Source organism: Typopeltis vanoorti, chromosome 4 (genome assembly GCF_054136105.1).
Source record: "Typopeltis vanoorti isolate ZY-2024b chromosome 4, IOZ_Tvanoo_1.0, whole genome shotgun sequence".
Lineage (NCBI taxonomy): Eukaryota > Metazoa > Arthropoda > Arachnida > Uropygi > Thelyphonidae > Typopeltis > Typopeltis vanoorti.
Window position 1 is genome coordinate 27,238,204 of NC_143552.1, and position 22,177 is coordinate 27,260,380.

Sequence of the window (22,177 nt, forward strand, 5' to 3'; positions counted from 1 at the left end):
ATCACTTCCTATTTCAAATCCTCTGTATACTCGCGTTCTTAACCCATGGGAAAACATCACTATCGAAAATAACATAGTCAATGAGACTTTTCTTATTCTTTGCATCTTCTCTCCATGTGAATTTGTACACACATTATGTTAGAACATGGTGTTAGTAATAACTAGTCCATGATCTGAGCAGAAATCTAGCAGGTAATTACCATTATTATTAGCATAGCTTTTTTCTTCAAAATTTTCTCTATTATTATTAGCTTAGCTTTTTTCTCCACACCATTCATTCTTACATCTGCTAATCATTTCTTACTGTTGTTTAGATCTCTAGCAGGGACAACTTTTCCTTTTTCATTGTAAGCTACCTTCTCTAATGCCTCGAAAAATTCCTCCACTTCTTCCTTATTAGAATTTTCTGTGGGACCATAAGCACAAATAAGTCTGCTTGTCCAGTTCCCTGTTCTGATATTAGCCCACATCACTCTACTTGATATAACCTGCCATTCAAGAAGATTATCCTCATATTTAGTGTTTAATATTATAGCTACTCCTTTTCCCTGATTATTATTTCCTGAATATAACATCTTGTATTTGTTGCTTAGGAATATCTTACCTGTTTTTGTTTTCTTTGTTTAGGCAACATCTATTATGTTGTTGGAAGTTTTTCTACTTGATTATAGTATAAATTAAAGATACCAAGAACTTATATACTTCGTTTAATCCTTGATTAAGTGTGGACAAAAAAGTTTGTGCCAGAACATACCACCCTGGTATGTACCAGACATACCAGGGTGGTCTTAAAAGTTCTTGGCCTAACAATGAAAAAACGAATTTATAATTTCCAAATTATTTTTATTTTTCATAATGTTCCAGCACCATTATCCCATCCCTGTAATGGTTCTCAGTAAGATCTACAAAATAAACCTCTACAGCTAAGAAATAATGGAAATTGTTCCTCATTATTACCTTAGAAACAAAAATTAAGGTTTACAAAGCCTCTCAGGCTATCTTCTAACATGATGGAGAAACGTGGAACGTTTCCACTCAAAAGAAATAATAACTATTAATAGCTTTAATACAACCTGCTTTTATACAAACTGAGACATCCTCCTTTTCTATACTTTGACATCTTAGTTTCATATGTCCCTCAAATGGACAAAGATGGAGAGGAACACCAGAAATATGGAAAGCTACATATAATAATTAACTTCTTCTTATTCCTATTTATTTATTTTGTTTCCCTATTTACAAATTATAAATAAACCATGATGATGCACTATTTTTAGTTTCAACCTCAAGTATTGATAAGTATTGCATATAGTGTAATTTTTTTTTTTTTACCTCTGTGCAATCGTTTATTACTGCAATTAATGATTTTGCTGAGTAGTCAAGATTAGAATTTATCTTCTGTATTTTTTAAAAAATGAACTACTGTTTGGCTATTTTTACACATAGCTTATATACATGTTTTTGCTTCTCACTAAAGGTACATAATGATTAAGCAACAAACTTATTTCCTTTGTATTTTTCTTCTTCGCAAAGACTTCTTCCTTAACTTCCAGTGTTAGAGAGTTCTTATTGTTCTATCTTCAAGACAATGTCACTATATGCTTTCAGAGTCAATCATTGTTTCCTTAAGATTTTAACAGTTTTACGGTCTGGTTTTTGGCTACAAACTTTACTATTTTTTAACATTCTTCTGATTTATTAATATGAATTTTTAAATTGTATCTGCAGCAAATTTTAAAGAAGCCAGCTACATTATCGACTTTTTTATGAAATTCATTTTCATGATGTGAATTCACAGCATGAATTACAATTACGTATATCATAAACAACTCGGTCACCATCATCATCAAACACCTGATGTGTCCTTAAGGTGTGTACATAAGGTGATAATACAATAGTACAAGGAAGTCTGAAAAGTTCTTGGCCTAACAATGAAAAAACTAATTAATAATTTCAAAATTATTTTTATTTTTCAACATATCTCCCTTAACACGTTCACTGCCACGCTACTTCGGCATAGTCTGTTCCCGTACGCCGAGCAATTTCACTTCTTCAAGGTCAGTACAGTACTCTCGTTGCTGGTGATCAGCGTCATATGAGTATACTCGTATTTGGCTTGTGCAGAGCATATACCATCTATGAGAATACACAGTTTTGATGCTAGCTCCACAAGCCAAGCATTTTCACTTCTTCAAGGTCAATACGGTAATCTCGTTGCAGGTGGTAAGCATCATACGAGTATACTCGTAGCTGGCTTGTGTAGCTGGTTTACCAACTACGAGTATATTCGTAGTTGGCAGCAAACGTGCTAAGACTAATACATTTATTCCAGCAATGCTCCAGCGCTATTATCCCATCCCTGTAATGGTTCTCTGTAAGATCTACAAAATATCCCTCTACAGCTACAATCGCCTCTTGATTCTAAGAAAAACATTCTGACTAGCGAGGAAGAATTTTACTTTTGGGAAGAGACATAAGGAGGGGAGCCAAATCTGGGGAATAGGGTGGATGTTCCAACAATTCATAGTGCAGATCCCTTAATTTTCCCATTGCCAAAACACCTTTGTGGGCAGGTACATTGTCCTGATGAAAGATGATTTTTTTCTTTTGCAAACTGTGTCTTATCTCGCGAATTTTTTTGTTTAGTCTGGTTAAAACAATAACCGGGGAATAATATTCCCCGGTTATTGTTCTACCCTTTTCAAGATAACTAATAAACAAAATGCCTTTAGCATCCCAAAACACCAATGACCTTTCCTGCTGATGGAACCGACTTTGCCTTCTTTGGCGCTGAACAACTGGCTTCTGTCCACTGTTTTGACTGCTGTTTGGATTCTGGTGTGTAATGGTGCAAGTCTCATCCATAGTAATAAATTGATGTAGAAAATCAGTTTTATTCTTGTTAAAATACTCCAAGCACTGTTCAGAGATTTTCATAAGAGTGCGTTTTTGATCTGCTGTGAGTAAGCACAGCACCCATCTTGCGGAAAGCGTTTTCATTTGCAATTCTTCATGCAAAATATATCCTAACGTTCTTTTGAAATGCCTATAATCTCAGCAATTTCATGCACTTTGACTCGCTGGTCATCCAATAATACTATATCGTACACTTGATCAATGATTTCTGGTGTTGTTACACTTTTTGGACGTCCTTCACGTGGATCATCTTCAAGGCTGGTATGGCCACATTTAAACTTGGCAGCCCATTTCTTAATTGTCGAAAACAAAGGAGAAAGTGTGTCCATAAATGTTTATGAACTTCTGAATTTCTATATGGGCAAGTGCATTGTCCTGATGAAAGATGATTTTTTCCTTCCTTAAACCTTTTACAAAGAATTCTATAACCGCACGATACTCAATTTTATCCATTTCAAGGGATACAGACAACACTTTTGCTTCAAACCGCTGTATAAAACAAACTACTTAATAGAATGACTTGCAATTTCACAGGAATGCTTATGACAGATGTACCAACTTAAAAAAAAAAAAAATCTTGCCGATAGTGTTGCCATTTATGGTCAAGGCTGAGAACTTTTGTGACAACCCTCGTATTTTCATATATTTCGAGTTGCCAAAAAGTGTCACACTTTATTATTAAAATACTCTGGATTAGAGATAGTTGTTGGAAGTTTTGCCATTTGGTTATACGATAAATTAAAGAATACTAAGAAAATACCAAGAAAAGTTGTCCGTCATGAAAATAGTTCTGAGTAATGCCCTTCCCATAATGCATAGCATTATACATACCCGTAAGGATATGTGCTTGCATTATGTGAAATTATAACCTTCTATATATGAGTTGCTCCAGTTCTGGAAATAGTTCAGGTGCAAACCTTTTGCCTACACTTGGATAAAAGATTGAACCAGGTATATAATTTCTTGGTATCTTTAATTTATATTATAACCTATTACATTGATCAGGTACTTATCCAATTTCCTGAATATAACATCTTGTATTTATTGATTAGGAATATCTCACTTGTTTTTGTTTTCTTTGTTCCGGTAACACCTATTACATTGATCTGTTACTTATCCAATTATTGTACTAATTCCATTTTTTTCCCCTTGATGCTTCTTATGTTGATGGTGACAATCTTGATCTCTGTTGATGTTGAGTTGGAGTTTGGGTTTGTTCCAGCAGCTAAATTTTCGCTGTCCATCCTGATTCCTGACAAAAACAAGGGGAGGGGGGTGAGCTTGTTTAACCAGGTGATGCCCCAGCCAGCATAAGATTCCATCATGTTCTACCATCATTTTGAGTTATGGTTTAAGCCAATAAGAATACAATTTGGTTGGCTAAATCTCAAACTGCCAGCCTGTCTTGATTTGTTCAGTATCCAGGTAGATACCCAACAGGATGCACTACAAGGTGAGGAATGGAGATCAGGTCAGAAGCCCTGGTTCTCTGCATTCCCCAAAAGGACCCTATTATCCAGCCTCGACCCTTAAGCACAACCTACAGAACAAAGAAAATATTTCAGCTATTTAGGAATAATTTTTAGTGAGGATAGCAAGTTAAATCTGATTGAATAAATTTATATGGAATAAGAGAGAAATTAGCCAAAACATGAAACTAGCAGTATACGACAGTGTTCAAACCAATTATGGATCTGAGAGCTAGGTTAGAAATAAAGGAGTTGATTAAAGATTGGAGACTACAGAGATGAGAGTTCTGAGAACAGATGGCATCATCTGTTCTTCAATAACTTGAAGAACAGTGACATCAATGGCAGAATCATATGATAAATGAAGATATTAAGAAGGGACTTTAGATTGTTTGCATTCAAGAATGCATAAGCAGGGCTAATCCAAGTTTGTATAATCATTAAACAGAATAGAAGAAGAAAGGTTACCAAAACAGGTGTTTGATGCCAAGATAGCAGGATAAAGACCCAGAGGAAGAACAAGGTCTAAGTAGACTGATTCAGCCTGAAGTGTGTTACATGAACAAAATGTTACATATGACAAGACTGGAGTGCTGACAAGTAATAGACTAAATGGGAGAAAAATTGTTGATAGGAGATTATTATTAATGTAATCTTAATTGTGCAGAGCTATCACAGAAGCCTGAACACTTCCTTGAGATTATATATCAAGAAATTGATGATGATTAATTATGTCTTTAATTAAGAACTTAAGGATTCCACGTAATGAAACATCCAAGCATCCATGCTGTTTCCAGTATACCATCAGGTTGATTATTATTAATATATTTACACTGTAAATTGCAAAATACAGATATTCTGATTAAAGGATAAAAAGATAAAATTGGCAGAAACATAACCTGATGATAATCACTCCTAAATTTTCACAACACAATGTTTTAACAAAACTTGCAAATTATTTCAAAAAAATAATTAAAAATAAAAAGCAGACTTCGTGAAAACTGTTTTACTTAAAATTTCTAAGCACTGAAAAAAAAGTCAAAGAAAGAAAAATGTATATATATACTTTTAAAAATAGAAAGCTTTAATTTATTTTCTTCTATCTATCTATCTATATATATCATCATCATCATTCTCAGCCATTGTCGATCCACTGTTGTATGAAGGTCTTTCCAAGATTACTCCAAAACTGTCTTGTCCATGGCTGTCCTTTCCCATATCACTCCTGCAAATCTGATGATATCATCAATCCACCATGATTTAGGTCGGCGTCAAGGTCATTTTTCCTCTCATGGAATCCAATCCAGTACTTCTTTTGTCCATCATTGATCTTGTCTACAAGCAACATGCCCAGCCCATTGCCACTTCAGATGTTTCACTCTTCCTATGATGTCAGACACTTCGGTTTGGTTTCTTATCCACATATTCCTTTTGTGATCCAGTCTTGTGATACCAAGCATACTTCTTTCCATACTAAATTGTCTTGTTCTTAATTTCTGAATTTCCTTTGTATTTAGTGTCCATGTTTCACAGCCATATGTTACTATAGGAAGAATATACTGGTTAAAAACTTTTCTCTTCAGGCATAATGGTAGTTGGCTTTTGAATACTGAATGTAATTTTCCAAATGCTTCCACCCAAGCATTGTGCACCTTTTAATTTCGTCCATGATATTTTGCTCCATTAATATCTGTTGTCCTAAGTATGTGTAATGATCTACTTGTTTCATCACTAAAAAGCACACGTACTAACCACAGTAATGACTAATTAATTCATAAATATTTCATTCCAAGTATCTTGGGACATCATCAGTACAGTAGCTCAAACAATACTAGGAATAACATAGAGTTAGGACGCATGATTACAATGGAATCTCAATATGCGTGCAGTAACCATTGTAATCATGCGCCCTAACTGTATGTTATTTCTAGTATTGTTTGAACTACTGTACTGATGATGTCCCAAGAAACTTTGGGATGAAATATTTATGAATTAAATAGTCATTACTGTGGTTAGTACGTGTGTTTTTTTAGTGATTAATTCACCACAGGTTTCGTTATTTAAAAAAATAAAATAAATAAAATTAAAAAAAAAAAAAAAAATCTACTTGCAGACTTAGACTTCTGTGGCTAATTGTTTCAAAAGACATATTTCGGTGATTACACCACATTTTTTATTATTCAGTTATACAACATACTGAAATAATAGTCCCTGACAAGTTTCGTAAATCGTAGGATTTACATCTCCAGGGGTAAATAACTTAAAGTTTAAACAAGAGAAATTAATAAATACAAATCATAACAGTCTGGCTATTCATAAATTGAAATAACAGAATGCAGATATAAAACGTTATTGACGTTGAACAATACTGGACGATGTCACATGTTCTTGTTCTCGTTCATACAGTCTGAGCTCAGATTGAGGTAGATTTTTTATTAGAGCTGACCACACTTGGAGAATTAAACCTCGATTTTTATTGCATTGGGTTGGGTTTTTCAGCATATTAGCAGCTTCTTTAAATTTTCTTATGTAGCAGTTGTTTTCTATGTATGACATCGTCGTTTTTTTGCCAGAGTACATCGTGTCCAGTGGAAGTGGTATGGAAAGCAAGACCCGTTTTTTGTTCTCTTTTGTATTGCACGTCTTTTTGGTGTTCAGCCATGCTTATTTGTCCAGATCTTCCTATCTGTCCTACGTAGCAAATCCTGCAAGAGCAATGGATTTTGTAGACCTCCTGGTTTTTTAAGAGGATGATGAGGTGGTTTTGGTGGATGTAGGAATCTTGAGATTTTTTCCATAGGAAGGAAGGCTACTTTTATGTTGTGTTTGTTCATTAATTTGGCTAGCTTATCTGTAATCTTTTGATATAAGGAAGATATAAGATATAAGATTTATAAAGATATAAATCTTATATCTTTTGATATAAGGAAGCGAGATTGAGTTTTTGTAATCCTGTTTTATTGTGTTGTTAGTTGGAGGCATTTTAAGGATTCTCTTGATGGTTTTTTTTTCATACCCATTCTGTTGGAGGATTTGTGTTAAGTATTTTAGTTCTTCATTACATCTTTCTTGTGTGCTGGAGATATTGTATGCACTGTCTTGAAGAGTTTTAATTAAGCTTATTTTTTGTGAAGGATGGTGGTGTGAGGCTGCATTTAGAAATCTTCCTGTGTTGGTCGGCTTCCTATATACTGAGAAGGAGAGTTTATTTTCTTCAAATAGAATATCTAGAAAAGGAAGTTTTCTATTTTCTTCTTGTTCTAAAGTGCATTTTATGGTGTTGTGCAAATTGTTAAGATAATCTTTAAAATTGATAAGTTCACCTGTTGTTCTATTCCATATGATGAAAAGAAGGACTGGTCATCGGTTCATCATTATCACCGGTATTAGCAAACCTATTTATGGAAAAATTTGAAAACAATGCTCTAAAGAATTATCATAAAAAACCAAAAATATGGCTATGCTATGTAGACGATATTTTCATCATATGGAATGGAACAACAGATGAACTTATCAATTTTAAAGATTATCTCAACAATTTGCACAACACCATAAAATTCACTTTAGAACAAGAAGAAAATAGAAAATTTCCTTTTCTAGATATTCTATTTGAAGAAAATAAACTCTCCTTCTCAGTATATAGGAAGCCGACCAACACAGGAAGATTTCTAAATGCAGCCTCACACCACCTTCATTCACAAAAAACGAGCTTAATTAATTCCTAATATCCTCGTTTTTAATATGATATTGCCATTGATGCCATCTGTTCACACCTATAATCTTTCTCAGGACTCTCATATCTGCGGTCTGTAGTCTTTGGTCAAGTGTTTTACTTCTGACCCAGCTCTTAGATCCATAAGTTAAAACTAGTTTGAGCACTGTCTTGTATACAGCTAATTTATTGTTCTGACTAATTTCTCTCTTATTCCATATGAATTTATTAAATTGACTTACCACCATACCAGCTTTGCTGATTCTGTTGTCTATTTCTATATTTAATTTACCATCTTCAGTAAAAATCGTGCCTAAGTAGCTGAAATGTTTCACTTGTTCCACAGGTTCTCCATTCACAACACAGTTGACATTTTCAACGATTCTGCCTATTTTCATTGTCTTTGTCTTTTTATTGCTGACCTTCATACCATATCTATTACAACAGCTATTCAATTTAGTGTTTAAATAACTGAATTTATTCATCTCTTCCGAATTAATTTCCTTCAACTTCTAAGTAAAGCTCTCCATCATGCTATTGCCACTGTTTTGGTTTTACTAAAATTTATCTGCATTGAATACTTTTTAATTGTTTTTATGTAGGTTTTCAATCATTTAAATCTGTCCCATCATCTATCCTGTTTCTTGTGTGTATATATAACTTCCTACAATCAGTGCCATAAACACAGACATTTAAGTTGTTCTTGAATGGGTAATGAGGATAACCTAAGAACCCTTGATACTACTAAAACACACTCCTGCCTTCTTTTCAAACAGAGAGAGAGAGATCATAATTCATCTTTCCTTATCTCTGATAATACACAAGTCATACAAGAAGATCAGATGTCTTTCTTCTCATGGTGACAATTACTTATAGTCTATTTTTGAGGCATAAATCACATCAATTGCTTCCTTAGTTTCTAAAAAAACTTCATATTCTTTTTCGTTGAAGTCAATTTTATAAATACTAATTCTGTACAAGATTTAAATCCACTCAACTGCAGAATATCATTTTCACACTTGGGTTGGCAAACCAAGAGCTTGCATAAAATTTTTTATGCTGAAAAGAGGATAGGTTGGCTAATTGACAATCTCACTCTGACTTACTGTACTTCAAAAACTGTCTCATAAATAGTTACTATTTGAGCATTATGTTTCTTTTACAGTACTTCCATAAGCAATGCTTCAGTGAACTGACATCCATCATTTTTCCATTTAGTGTTTTCAAAACAAGCAACAGCTACCCAATATCCTTTTATAATTCAATTTCAAACTCATGAAACCTACCCCCTCCCCATCAGCCTCTATTCTCTGGAACAGCTTTTCTCATGAAGTATTCCACCTACAATTTCTCACTTATATATATATAAATATATATATATATATATATATATATAAGGTTCTTTTTCTCTTATAACTCTTGCCTAAACACATTGCTAGCTATATATTCTGCAAACTCATTATTATTATCATCATCATCTAAAACCTGAGTGTTTCCTATATCGCAGACACGACAACCACAGTGCAACAGCCATTAGGTTACAGTGGTATTCCCCGTTCATGACATCATTTTATTTGAGATTACTTTATTTTTTAAATTAAATAGCAAATCTCTATATTCTTTATTGATAAAAGTTATTTTAATGCTAAATTAATGTTAAGTATCGTTTATATTAACCAAAATAAAATTCTAACCAAAACTGCGGTTGCTAGGTAACCAAAGTTCCGCATACGATTTAAAAATGGCGACCAAAAGATTTCATGAATGACTGCCTGAGCTGAAAGAGAGAAATAGAGCATGAACCAGCATTGAGAAATACCAGTCAGTGTGTATAGTCTGGAAGTTAAAATTCTTCATGTAAACTTTAATGTAATTGTATACATGTAGTGAATTTATTATGAACATCTGTACAGAAATTTAGTCAACACAACAAGAAATTAATGAGGATATAGAGGAATTTAAACCAAGTACTGAGTTGGTTATATATCCCTCAAGGGCTCACTTTAGTGAGTACGGGTATGTAAGCGACACGCAGCCACATCGCCCTACAGCTGTGAGAAGTGGACGAGGGCTACCGCATCAAGGGCGGGTGCGGTTAAAGAAGCGAGCCCAGCAGGTGGAGAGGATGTTGCAAGTGGGAACACTGAATGTTGGAAGCATGACTGGAAGGGGAAGCGAGGTGGCAGACATGATGAGGAAGAGGAAGAGGAAGTTGGACATTTTATGTGTGCAGGAGACAAGGTGGAAAGGGGGAAAGGCAAAGGAACTGGGAGATGGATATAAATTGTTCTACTCTGGAGCGAATAACGAGGGAAGAAATGGTGTAGGAATTGTGGTGTGTGGCAGAATGAAGGGTGAAATACTGGACGTGGGTAGAAGTAATGACAGGATCATGCGAATGAAATTGGATCTTGGAGAAGGGCGGGTGGTCGTATTATGTGTATATGCCCTGCAAGTTGGTTGTACAGCAGAGGAAAAAGATGAGTTCTGGAACGTGTTAGATGAAGAAATGAGGGAATTTGAAGAAAATGAGATGGTGATTGCCGGAGGAGACTTGAACGGGCACATAGGAAGACAGAATAGAGACTGTGAAAGGGTGCTTGGTGGCCACGGAGTGGGAATGATGAACCAGGAAGGAGAGAGGGTTGTGGACTTTGCAGTAGCGTTTGATCTGGAAATTGTGAACTAGTTTTTCTTCAAGAGGGAAGAACATTTGATAACATTTAGAAGTGGTAACAACAGCTCACAAATTGACTACATTTTGACTAGAAGAAAACATCTTAAGGTTGTGACAAATTGTAAAGTAATTCCAACAGATCAAGTAGCACAACAACACCGACTGCTGTGCGCAGACTTTAAAATAAGATCGAAGATAAGAACTTCTGGTTGCCATGGGATGAAAACAATTAAGTGGTTTCGCTTAAAAGAGGAGAGTGTGAGGAATCGTTTTAGGGAGAGAGTGTTAGAGAGGATTTCGGATGGACTGGAAAGTGTACAAGATTGGTGGAAACATAATTCAAAAGTAATCCTGAGCTGTGCAATCGAGGTGCTTGGTGAGACATCTGGAAAGATTAGAGAGCAGAAGGAGGGTTGGTGGTGGAATAATGATGTACAAGTGGCAGTGAGAGCTAAGAGGAAGGCAAAGCAGAAGTGGGTTGAGTCAAGAGTGGAAGAGGACAGAGAGGTGTACAAAGAGAGAAAGCAAGAAGCCAAGAGAGTTGTGGCACAGGCGAAGGCCATGGCATATCAAGATCTGTATGATCAATTAGAAACAAAGGAAGGACAGAGAAAAATTTACCAACTAGCGAAATGTAGAAATAAAGCAGCTAAGGACATCTTACAAGTGAGGCAGATCAAAGATGCTGAAGGAAGAGTATTATGGAGGGATGTGGACATAAGAAACAGATGGAAAATATACTTTGAGGGACTTTTGAATGAGGAAAATGCAAGGACTCACAGAGGAGATGGGCAGCCTTCTGAGGGGATGGTGCAGAACATCAGTAGAATGGAAGTGATGGAGGCCATGAAGAGGATGAGGAATGGAAAAGCGGTGGGCCCCGACAGAATTCCAGTGGAGGCATGGAAGGCACTGGGGGAAGAGGGAATTGACCTGCTGTGGGACCTGTTCATGAAAGTTTGCCAACAGGAAAATATACCCGAGGAATTGGGGGAGAGTACTCTTGTTCCCATTTACAAGGGTAAAGGGGATGCACAAGACTGTAAAAATTACAGAGGAATAAAGTTGATGTCCCACACAATGAAGATCCTAGAAAGGGTTCTTGATGGTAGATTGAGGGAGGAGGTGGAGATTGCAAAGAAACAATTTGGCTTCATGCCTGGTAGATCAACAACAGATGCTATCTTTGGGTTACGACAGATGATGGAAAAATATCGAGAGAAACAAAGGGAGCTACATCTGGTATTTATTGATCTGGAGAAAGCATATGATAGAGTGCAAAGGCAAGAAGTCTGGAGGTGTCTGAGGGAGAAGAAGGTGCCGGAGAAATATGTCAGGTTGGTGCGGGAAATGTACAGAAATGTGAAGACAAGTGTTCGGACCTGTTTGGGACAGACAGAAAGTTTTCAAGTAACAGTTGGCTTGCATCAAGGGTCAGCATTAAGTCCGTTTCTGTTTAATATTGTGATGGAGGTAGTAACAGAGGAGGTGAGAGAAGATGCACCTTGGACAATGTTGTATGCAGATGACATCTTGCTGTGTGTAGATTCAAGAGAAGAAGTGGAAACTAAACTGGAAAGATGGAGAAAAGTACTGGAAGAGAGAAGTATGAGACTGAGCAGAAATAAGACAGAGTATATGTGTTGCGCAGTGGGCAGTGGCCAGGAGACAGATCTGGAGCTGGAAGGAAATGCCATCAGGAAGGTGAGAGACTTTAGATACTTAGGTTCAACAGTGGAAGAAGATGGAGGAGCTGAGAAGGAAGTGGGATGCAGGATACAAGCGGGTTGGAGGAACTGGAGGGAGATGGCTGGAGTGTTATGCGTTAAGAGGGTGCCGATCAATCTGATATGCAAAATTTATAGGACAGTAGTGAGGCCAGCTATGACATATGCTATAGAAACTGTGGCCCTGAGAAAAATAACATTAGCAGGATGGAAGTAGCAGAGATGAGAATGCTTAGGTGGATGTGCGGTGTGACCAGAAAGGATCATCTGAGAAATGACTATGTCAGGGGAACAGTGAAAGTTACGAACTTAGGAGCGAAAATACAGGAGGCAAGGTTGAGATGGTTTGGTCATGTGATGAGGAGGGAGGACGAATATGTGGGAAGAAGGGTCATGCAGATGGATGTGCAAGGAAGGCGGAAGCGTGGGCAGCCAAAGAAGAGATGGAGAGAGCTGGTAGAAGAGGACTTGAAGATGAAGAACTTGGATGTGGTGACAGCCCAAGACAGGAAGGTGTGGAGGAGACTCATAACAAACGGTGAAGAAGAAGAAGAAGAATCATCTAAAACCTCCAGGGAGTCAAGGACTTCCCTGTGGATTTATACTTGCATAAATCAAAATGTTGCCATAACTCTAGTCCTATAAATTCAACTCAGCCTCCATTCAAGGAGCTTAGTGTTAAATGTTTAGTGTTAACACCTTTCCCTATTCCAAACATAGTCTTGGCATATTGTTATACTTATGAGAATTGCACATCCCCCCCCACACAACTCAGTAATATCAGTATTTCTGCTAGCATCATCTCTTGACAGATGTTGCTTCACACGCCGATTAAAGATATTTTCCATTTTCACGTGCAAGGTTTACTGAAGTATATACTCAAGAGATTTATTGCTATAATCATGTCTTTAATGTAACTGTCATAACACAGTCTCTTTGATTATAAATGGTCTACTTTTTATCAGAGACTTAGTTCACTGTTAAATGGTCAAATCATATTCCATTTCTGACATGTGGGAAAGTAAGAAATATGTAAGGAGCAATTACTTACAGTCCTAAAACTATTTCTGAAAAGAAAGCTGATATTTATCAGATCATATCAGAGGAATGCATTTTAATATTAGGAAAATGGGTGATATTTTGAAAGACTCGATGAGGAAGTTAAAAACACTATTCTAATGTTGAATGTAGCAAAATACACAAGATTTCAAAGAAGCCATATCAGTACGGACTCCACCCAAAATTTACTGCTATGATTTAATTCAAAATAACTCCTGAATACAAATCAAATTCAGAAGTTAGTACCGATCTCAGACATTCTTAAGATTTTAGATTTATACTGGGGGGGGGGGGGGGGCTCTGCCCCCCCCCCCCAACACCCCGAGTTCCAGGCTGGGAAGCTGGTTTTCCTTCAATTCTGATGACTCAAGACATGAGACAACAATGTGTTTGTCTCATGAAGGCAAACACATTGTTGGACGTTTCAAAACAATGAAGAGACAAAAAACGTGACATAAAAACGTTTCAAATTTCAGCCTATCTTTTTATATATATATACATAATAGATTTAGTTCACGATTTCACTTGTGTTTTGATTGTTACCAGTGTTCATTTTATCTTCCTGGCAATAAGATGTCACAATTACATGCTAACACGTATTTTATCATAAAATATCACAAAAAAAATTTAATCAAAACCTGAAGCATTAACACTGACATCAAATCTGCTGGTTTATATTTGTACTAAGTGCAGAGAAAATTTGAGTAACAGGTGTTTTTTGATAAAAGAATAACATACTTGTTTTGCTGTCAAAGAGTATCTGTTCCAAAAATCCAAGGTGTTCTTTAAGAAGTTCCAGACGGACACAATATACTTCATCTTCTAATTTATATTCTGAAAAGCAATTAAGAATTTTAGTTTTCAGACATAATAGTGGAATTGCATGTTTATGCTAACAATGAATTCTAATGCACATTCTGAAAGAAAGCAAAGTTTGATGGGCTTCCAAGTAATTAAAAATTATTTGAAAGACAATGAAACAAAAAAGTTAATTACTTATTTTATGCCATATCACATAAATAATCAGTCACAGCAATTTATTTTTTATGCTGAATATTTATTTCTGTAACAGATTCCTCTGCTTATAAAAGAAGCAGGAGGAATCTATGATTTTGAGCTTACTGCTTCTTTGAATTACTCCAAAGTAACTAAAGCTATGAGACAATTTTGCTTTAAATAATAAAAATTCATGATAGAAAAGTTAGCACCTCCATATGCTAATATGGCTTCAGTTTAAAAACTTTTGTAAAAGTTCTTGTCCTAGATGGAGCTAAAATTCTGGTCTTTCCAATTAAAGGGTACCAGTGCTCCAGGATGCACACACACACACCACATGGTGTGTGTGTGTGCATCCTTCATTTTGAAATGTTGTACAAGTACTGTATACCATTTTTTACAGCTGCATATGCACATGTTATCTTTTTTAAACTGAGTGTGAAGAGGCTAAATGTTTTGATCTCAGAACAAAGTTCTACCCCCCCCCTTTTTTTTAATCAATTCTTTCCATTTATGAATATTGGATAAGTGATTATTCTTGAGTATGAAGGAAATTAATGTCTATTCCTGCAATGGGTAAAGGATAAATCCCAACTTGTGAGTTGCATGTGACTCACAGAGGTTGTTCATTGTGGCTAAGGAGCCAAATTTGATTTCTATTGTGTTTATCATACAGAAAAAAATTCAAGATGCATATATATATTTTTATAGACATTAAATAAATTGTATTTCATGGTTATATTTAAATCTTACATTATTCTATATAGTTTATATTTAAATATGGATATAAATCTGTTAATTAAATTTTAAAAAAATCTTGTGGCTTATAAACATCTGAAAAACGTCCTATGTGGCAGGCTTAGGAAAGGTCTATTTGATTCCAGCATATCAATGGTTATAACAATTCCAAAATGAGGAGGAGAAAAAAAGTCAACTTGCCTATAGTTCATTGGAAACTGAAAAGTGAATTTTCAGTTTCTGAACTGGCTAGAGAATAAATCTTGCTGTGCCCTATCTAGATGGTGAAGGAAGTCTTTATAACTATATGTAAACAATGTTGAGATTATGATATACTGAATGTTGTTTTTCTTATAAGAAAGATTAATCAAAAATTTTCCCTTCATACTTCACTTCAAGACCATATTTAGAGATCTATCAAAAAAATAAAAAAAATAAAAATAAAAAAATCAAAATCGTCCAAGACCTCTCTTTAATTTCACAAATATTTATGATGTGAATGATGCATCAATATTGATGTTTACGATTACACCAAAAAGTAACTAAACAATGAGGTAGATACTCTATATATATATATATATCCTGTCTGATAGCAATATGTGTTTTCAAGCGTGTGTTTTGTGTATTTTGTGTATTTTGATAGAAGAAAAAAATCCTGCCACCTCTAATGAAACCACCAACTCACCGTCAATCAAAAATTCAAAATTCAAGTGTTCATTATATCACAGACAGGATTTGAACTCACCAACAGCAAGTAAGTTCACTGTTATTTATAATGATGTCAAATGACTTTTGCACAGAGAGGTTTAAGTGTTGGTTGTTATTCCGAACAGTATTTCACAGTATATGAGCAACACCAAATGAAGATAATTTATTGGAAAATACTTCACTGGATTTCTAACCAGCATCCTCTGAGCACAAAATTAAAAATGGTAGGTATATAGCTATTAATTAGAGTTGTAGAAACAGTTCCAACTGTAACTGAAAATCAACCAATGTCTCCTAATATGGTACACCCTGGAGGCCATATAAAAATGGAGTTAATCAAGGCTAAATATGGTCTTAGAATGAGAGTCTACCATATCTTTGGCAAATTAATGTGCCCATATATGTTAAGGTCGGGGGAGTGCTTTATAGCTGATGCCAATTCTAAAAATACTCTCTCTGACTTGCAGCAGCTTCTGTGGAGCACAGCTGTCTTCTTCCATTTAATCCTGTGTGAAGAAATGCCCAGAACATGGTCTGCCAACCCTGACTTGCCATATAGATGTTCTTCAAGGCATATATTAGCAGGGACAGGGAACTTTATACACCCCAGGATGCACAGGAGGATGAAGATGATTCTTAGGAGAATGGCCCTCTAGAGGGCACTTTAATTCCTTTTCAGGAATTGTTTCTACAAGTATCTAATTAAGTGCTATGTGCCTACAACATTTGTCAATTTCTGCATTAAAGATGCTGATTTTAGAAATCCAGTAAATTATTTATTATCTTCTGGTGTTGTTTATACCTCAACTGATTTACTCTTTCTAAAAGAACCAACAATTCTCATACCCTAAATGCAATCTAATGAATTTTATATAACCCAATTATATTCATTCAATCACTACAGCAAATACAATTATGACAAACCTCACACACTTCAACAAACTACTAAGAATAAAATGTAATGCCAGTATTTAACCACATAAAATAAATGGACAGCAGAAATACTTATTAGAACATTTGAATAAGAGTTGAGTGTCAAAATACAGAGTTCCATCTATTATAGCTTGAATATTTCAGTTCCATCCTACCAAAGAATGGCTATAACAACAGGACATTGGCCAGTAAAATCCTACCTCAATCCTGTTGACAACCAGATGAACATTAAATTTGTGAAATAATTGCATAATAACATTGTCAGGAGATCCTTTCCTGGGTGAAAACAAACAAACAAACGCTCGCATCTGGTAAGCAAGACCCCAGTGTTGTCAGATAACAGTGAACAAAAAATTAAGCTACAAGGAGGTAATAATCACCTTGCTAAATATACTAAGAAAGGACTAACAATGGAGTGCATGTATGTGTCATGTAGAAAACTGATGGTTGGTAGATTATGAGCACAACTGGTATCTACATGCAATAGGCGTTTTATGAGAAAAGTCCAGACTCTGTGTAATATCGTGTCTTGTTTCAATGTTGTGAATATTTTAACATTTCTGGTGACTCTTCAAAAGCTCAGGAGTAGAATTTGTAATCTATATGAATCATTTCAGTTTGCTTATGCACAATACTTATGTTTGAATTCTTATCTACTTGCTAATGCATAACACTGCAACAAGAAACAGGGCATGATATTACAATAAGTCTGGACTCTGGACTAATTTTGCATTATCACCATGTAGAATTCCCAAAATTGATATCATGACCAGTACCAAGAATGAAGCGTTCTCAAACTGATAGCCAAACATACACACTTCATTCAGAATTATCATCTTCCTTACCAGCTGATCTTTGGGACAATTTAGACACACTCACTTATGAAAAATCCAAACATTTCCACTCAGCAAAGAAAAATAAAGAAGAAACTCAAGCTCAGTGGATATTTGCCTCATAATAAAGTGTCATTAACAAACTACCAAGAATAAAATGTAATGCCAGTATATTGAGCATGTATTCTCATGCTGACTATCCAACAGCAAACTCAACATTATATTTTGTCATGAGGTTTTAATTTTGCATTATCACCACATAGGATTCCCAAAATTGATATCATGGCCAGTAACATGAAAGGACTTCAAAGAGTACTGAAGGACACAGTAGACTATCTGCATTAAAAAACATTCCATAGATGTTCAGCTAAAACACTTCAAAAAAAGGAACAGTTGGCATAAAGAGTATTTGGCAGGACAAACACATAGTAGTTATAAAAGCAGGTAAGAGCAATGCAACAATGATCATGAAATATAGAATATGTTGAAAAAAAATACAAACTCTGCTAAATGATACAGGTACCGATACATAACTTGATTACATAAATTGATTGCCCAACAGGGCAAACAATTTAACATGACTCAACCTAACAATCTCACAACAAGACCAACAATATGATTAAAGACCTGATTAACTGACCCAAGGACACTAAAAACATCTCATATTGAGATCCTCCCTACCACCCTAGGTCCCAAGAATCAAAGCTTCAAAAATACATAAGCAAGACATTCTCCACCTTCCTTGTTGAATTATTCAGGCAACTAACAATGTACAAGATTTTACAATAAAACTGACTTACTACAGTCTAGACATTAATCTATTCAATAATGTGCCTAGAGTACAAACCAGGCAGTTACTTCAAGATCTGTTTCCACCAGATACTGTGAAATTTTTTAAGCTATGTATCAAACAACACCTTTAAATTCCAAGAAATTTTTTTTGAACAGAAAGAAGAGCTACCTATGGGCTGTTCTCTGTCTCCACTGCTAGCAAACTTGTTCATAGTGTTTTGAGAAAGAAGCATTACAGAGCACCACTGAACGTGACCTAAAGAGTGGCTAAGGTATGTTGATGACATTATCATCATTTGGCTACTAACCACCTACAAAGATTTGATATTGTTTAGTGAATATTGTCACTTGACAATATTCACTAAACAATATTCATCCCTGATTCAAATTCAGTTTGGAATTAGAGACTAATGGATCATTACCATTTTCAGACATGCTCATAGAAGTATTTGAAGAAAACAAACTCAGTTATTCAGTTTATATGAAGCTGGATCATACTAGATAATACTTGCACACCAAATCCCATCATCATCCAGTGCTTTAAAAAAAAAAAAAATAAATAAAATAAAAAACTGGTATTATACAAGCAGCAGGAGAGAGAGCATATAAAATTTCCAACACGATATATAAAAGAAATAAAGAGGTTGAATACTTCAGCTCCATCATACCAAAGAATGACTTTAACAGAACACTAAAAAAAAAAAAAATAAATAAATAAAAACCTATGTCAATCCCATTAACAACCAGATGAGCATGAAAAACAAGTTTCCAGAGAGATAATTCTCCACTGTATTTGATCAGTCAGGTACTAAATTTCAAAGTTGCTACATCAACAGGGTATTAAGGTTGCTTTCCTACCCCGGATACAGTAATGATTCAGGAAACCAACAATGATCACATTATAATTGCACCCTAGATTCAACAATGGATTGACATCAATGTCAAGAACACTGTCAAACTTGGTTCAACTTCTCAAAGAAATGATCAACAGCTATAAACTGATGGATATATTTTAGACACTAAAATTCACATAAAAAAGTCTTCTCCTAGAAAGCCAAAAGTTGCCACACAAGAGCTCTATGTCATGCACGTCTTAACAGATACTATATTTAGAAGGATATCACACCTTTAGTAAGAGGAATCTTACATCTTCCTTCACAGGTAATCGGATGACAATTCCATTCCCCACCAACAACACAGCAGACACATAGGCGGAGAATACAAAATGTTCAACAATGGCAACATCACAACCAATCATGGTGTGGTGGTCATTCTTGAAGACCAAACTTAAGATATTCACATAGAAATATAGCCATCAGCTAAATTTGAGCAGACATAGCAGGATGCAGATCAAACCAATTCAGAGGAATATCACTGGAAATTGCAATTAAGTCCTATCTGGAAGAAAGGGCTAGAAATGCTCTAATAAGATCTTGCCATAAGCATATAAACTTCACAAATGTACCCACCAAATATTTTTTTATTTTCCCTGTAGAGAAACACCAACAGACATCAATTAACCTTTGCACCATAAGGGCTGACAATAGAAGCATCACAGAGGCCCCTGACAAAATCCCCTGCACACCCTAAATTTCATTTTATTTTATTTTTATAGGGAACCTATAGTACACTAGAACCATGAGTGGGTAAGAAGGAACATGTTCACATTTATCTTGAAGAGCTGTGGATTGTACTTGGGAAACACATAAGATGGCAGCAATGGAAGTGATAAACAAAGAGGAGGAGAAACTTGTTCTGCGAGTTTGCAGCTACATTGTGAGGAAGTGATGATTAGTTACCGCACACATCTGAACTGCTTTTTTTGACAGAGTGGGAGTATTACTGATGCTAATTCTGATAAACAGCAATGATAGAAGTATTTGTAGAAGATGCAAACAGTAGAAACTGAGTGCCTGTGTGAATGTGAGTAAAGTGTGTTAGTTAGTGGAGGATCACTGATCAGTATGACTGCCCTTTACTGTACAGAGTCTAGTATCTTTAGGGAACTCTTGGGGTGAGATAAAACTTTTTAGAGACAGAGGATGAAATATCTGTAATATGTTTGTTCCAAGAGAGAGAGAGATTTGAGGTATCCTGAAAAGATAAATCTCATCATGCACAGGGATTTGGGTGTTGTCAAAAGTTAGGATGAAATAGAAGGGTTCATTTTTTGTGTGAAATAAGACAGAGTTGTGTTTTGCTTGCACTGAAATTGACCACATTATCCAAACCCCACTCATGAATATGTTGGAGATCTGTACTTAAGATGGTAGTGGTTAAAGCACTGGAGACCTGCGGTGATTTGTGCATTGCTGGGTTAGTCAAATGAAAGGGAGGAATGTAATGTGCTGTTGTCAGCATAACTATGTATTGGGTTTTTAGTCTGCTGGAATAAGTCATTTATATATAATTATATAAAGGAATAGGGTGGGTGGGTGAGAGAATATAACCTTGGTTGTATACTCAGAAGTAACCATCCACTATCACCTGAAGCGAGCATCCAATCAGAAATGGCAGTCTAACTGCAGAAGTCAGGGGGTAGACCATATGATGGGAGTTTACTTAACAGGCTTTTGTGCCAGACCTCGTCAAAAACCTTTGAGATATCAAGGATGACCAACCACTCCAGACTCACCAAACTTTTCCATGGGATTTGTCTAGTGTGGGTGACATAAGTGAGTAGATCACTTGTTGACTGACAGTAATGGAAACCATACTGGCAGTCATTTATTAGCTGAGGGTTTTCAAGATAGTGTAGCAGTTGTGTTGATAGTTCTTTTCATAACCTTGGAAAGAAGTGGAGTAAGAGAAAGTGGATGGTAGTTTGAGGATATTATTTGTCTCTCTTTTAGGGATAGGTTGAATATAAGTCAATTTCCATACTGTAGGAGAGAGAGAGAGAGAGACACGAGTGGAATAAGAGTGTAAAATGATGACACAGAATGGGAGTCAACACTGGAACACAGACCTTTAGGACAACTGGAGGAATGCATCGGAATATCCAATTTGAGTAAAATTTTCCTGATCTTCTCTCTCTCTCTTTGGTGAAAGGACACAAGTCATTGAGTGCAGAGCGTATGAAACGGTTGGGGAACATTTACCAAAATTAGCAGTACAAGAATTGGAGAAGTAGGAAGCCAGGAGATTGGCTTTTTTGTGTGTGATGATGCAATAGAGTCATCAGGATGACTCTATTGCATCATCAGGATGCAATAGAGTCATCCTGATGACTCTATTGCATCATCACAATAGAGTCATCAGGATGTAACAGTGGTGAGAGCAGTGTGGGGGCAGAAGTTGCGACTAATGGCTTTGGTTAGAGATCGGAATGCATGGCTGCCATGAGGACAAGATGCAAGTTTCCAGCTTTTAGGTCTTTCAAAGCCAATTTCTGCTAAGTTGATACTTTTCTTGAAACTATTCTGAGCTTTGGTGTGTATAGGTATATGGAGTTTTTGATGCAAGCCAGTCATTGTATGCTCAATTCTTCTCTTGTACAGCATTGGTACACCTGTGGGAGAATCGAGTCTTAGACAGGGGATGGGAACTTAGGGTAGAATGTGAAATAAATGTTTCCATGTGATAAAAATTAATTAGGCGATATGTTCAGCAAACAG

The 22,177-nt window shown here is 35.7% G+C and overlaps 1 protein-coding gene across 2 annotated transcripts in view; it reads right to left on the bottom strand.

The window, feature by feature from the left end:
* The window catches only part of LOC150107179 (uncharacterized), a 446,221-nt gene that overhangs the window by 137,362 nt on the left and 286,682 nt on the right, over positions 1-22,177 (bottom strand). For both annotated transcript variants that reach the window (XM_090391714.1, XM_090391715.1), the window contains exon 8: positions 14,299-14,394. In XM_090391714.1, coding sequence (XP_090247840.1) covers positions 14,299-14,394 — 96 coding nt within the window. The remainder of the gene's footprint in view (positions 1-14,298; positions 14,395-22,177) is intronic.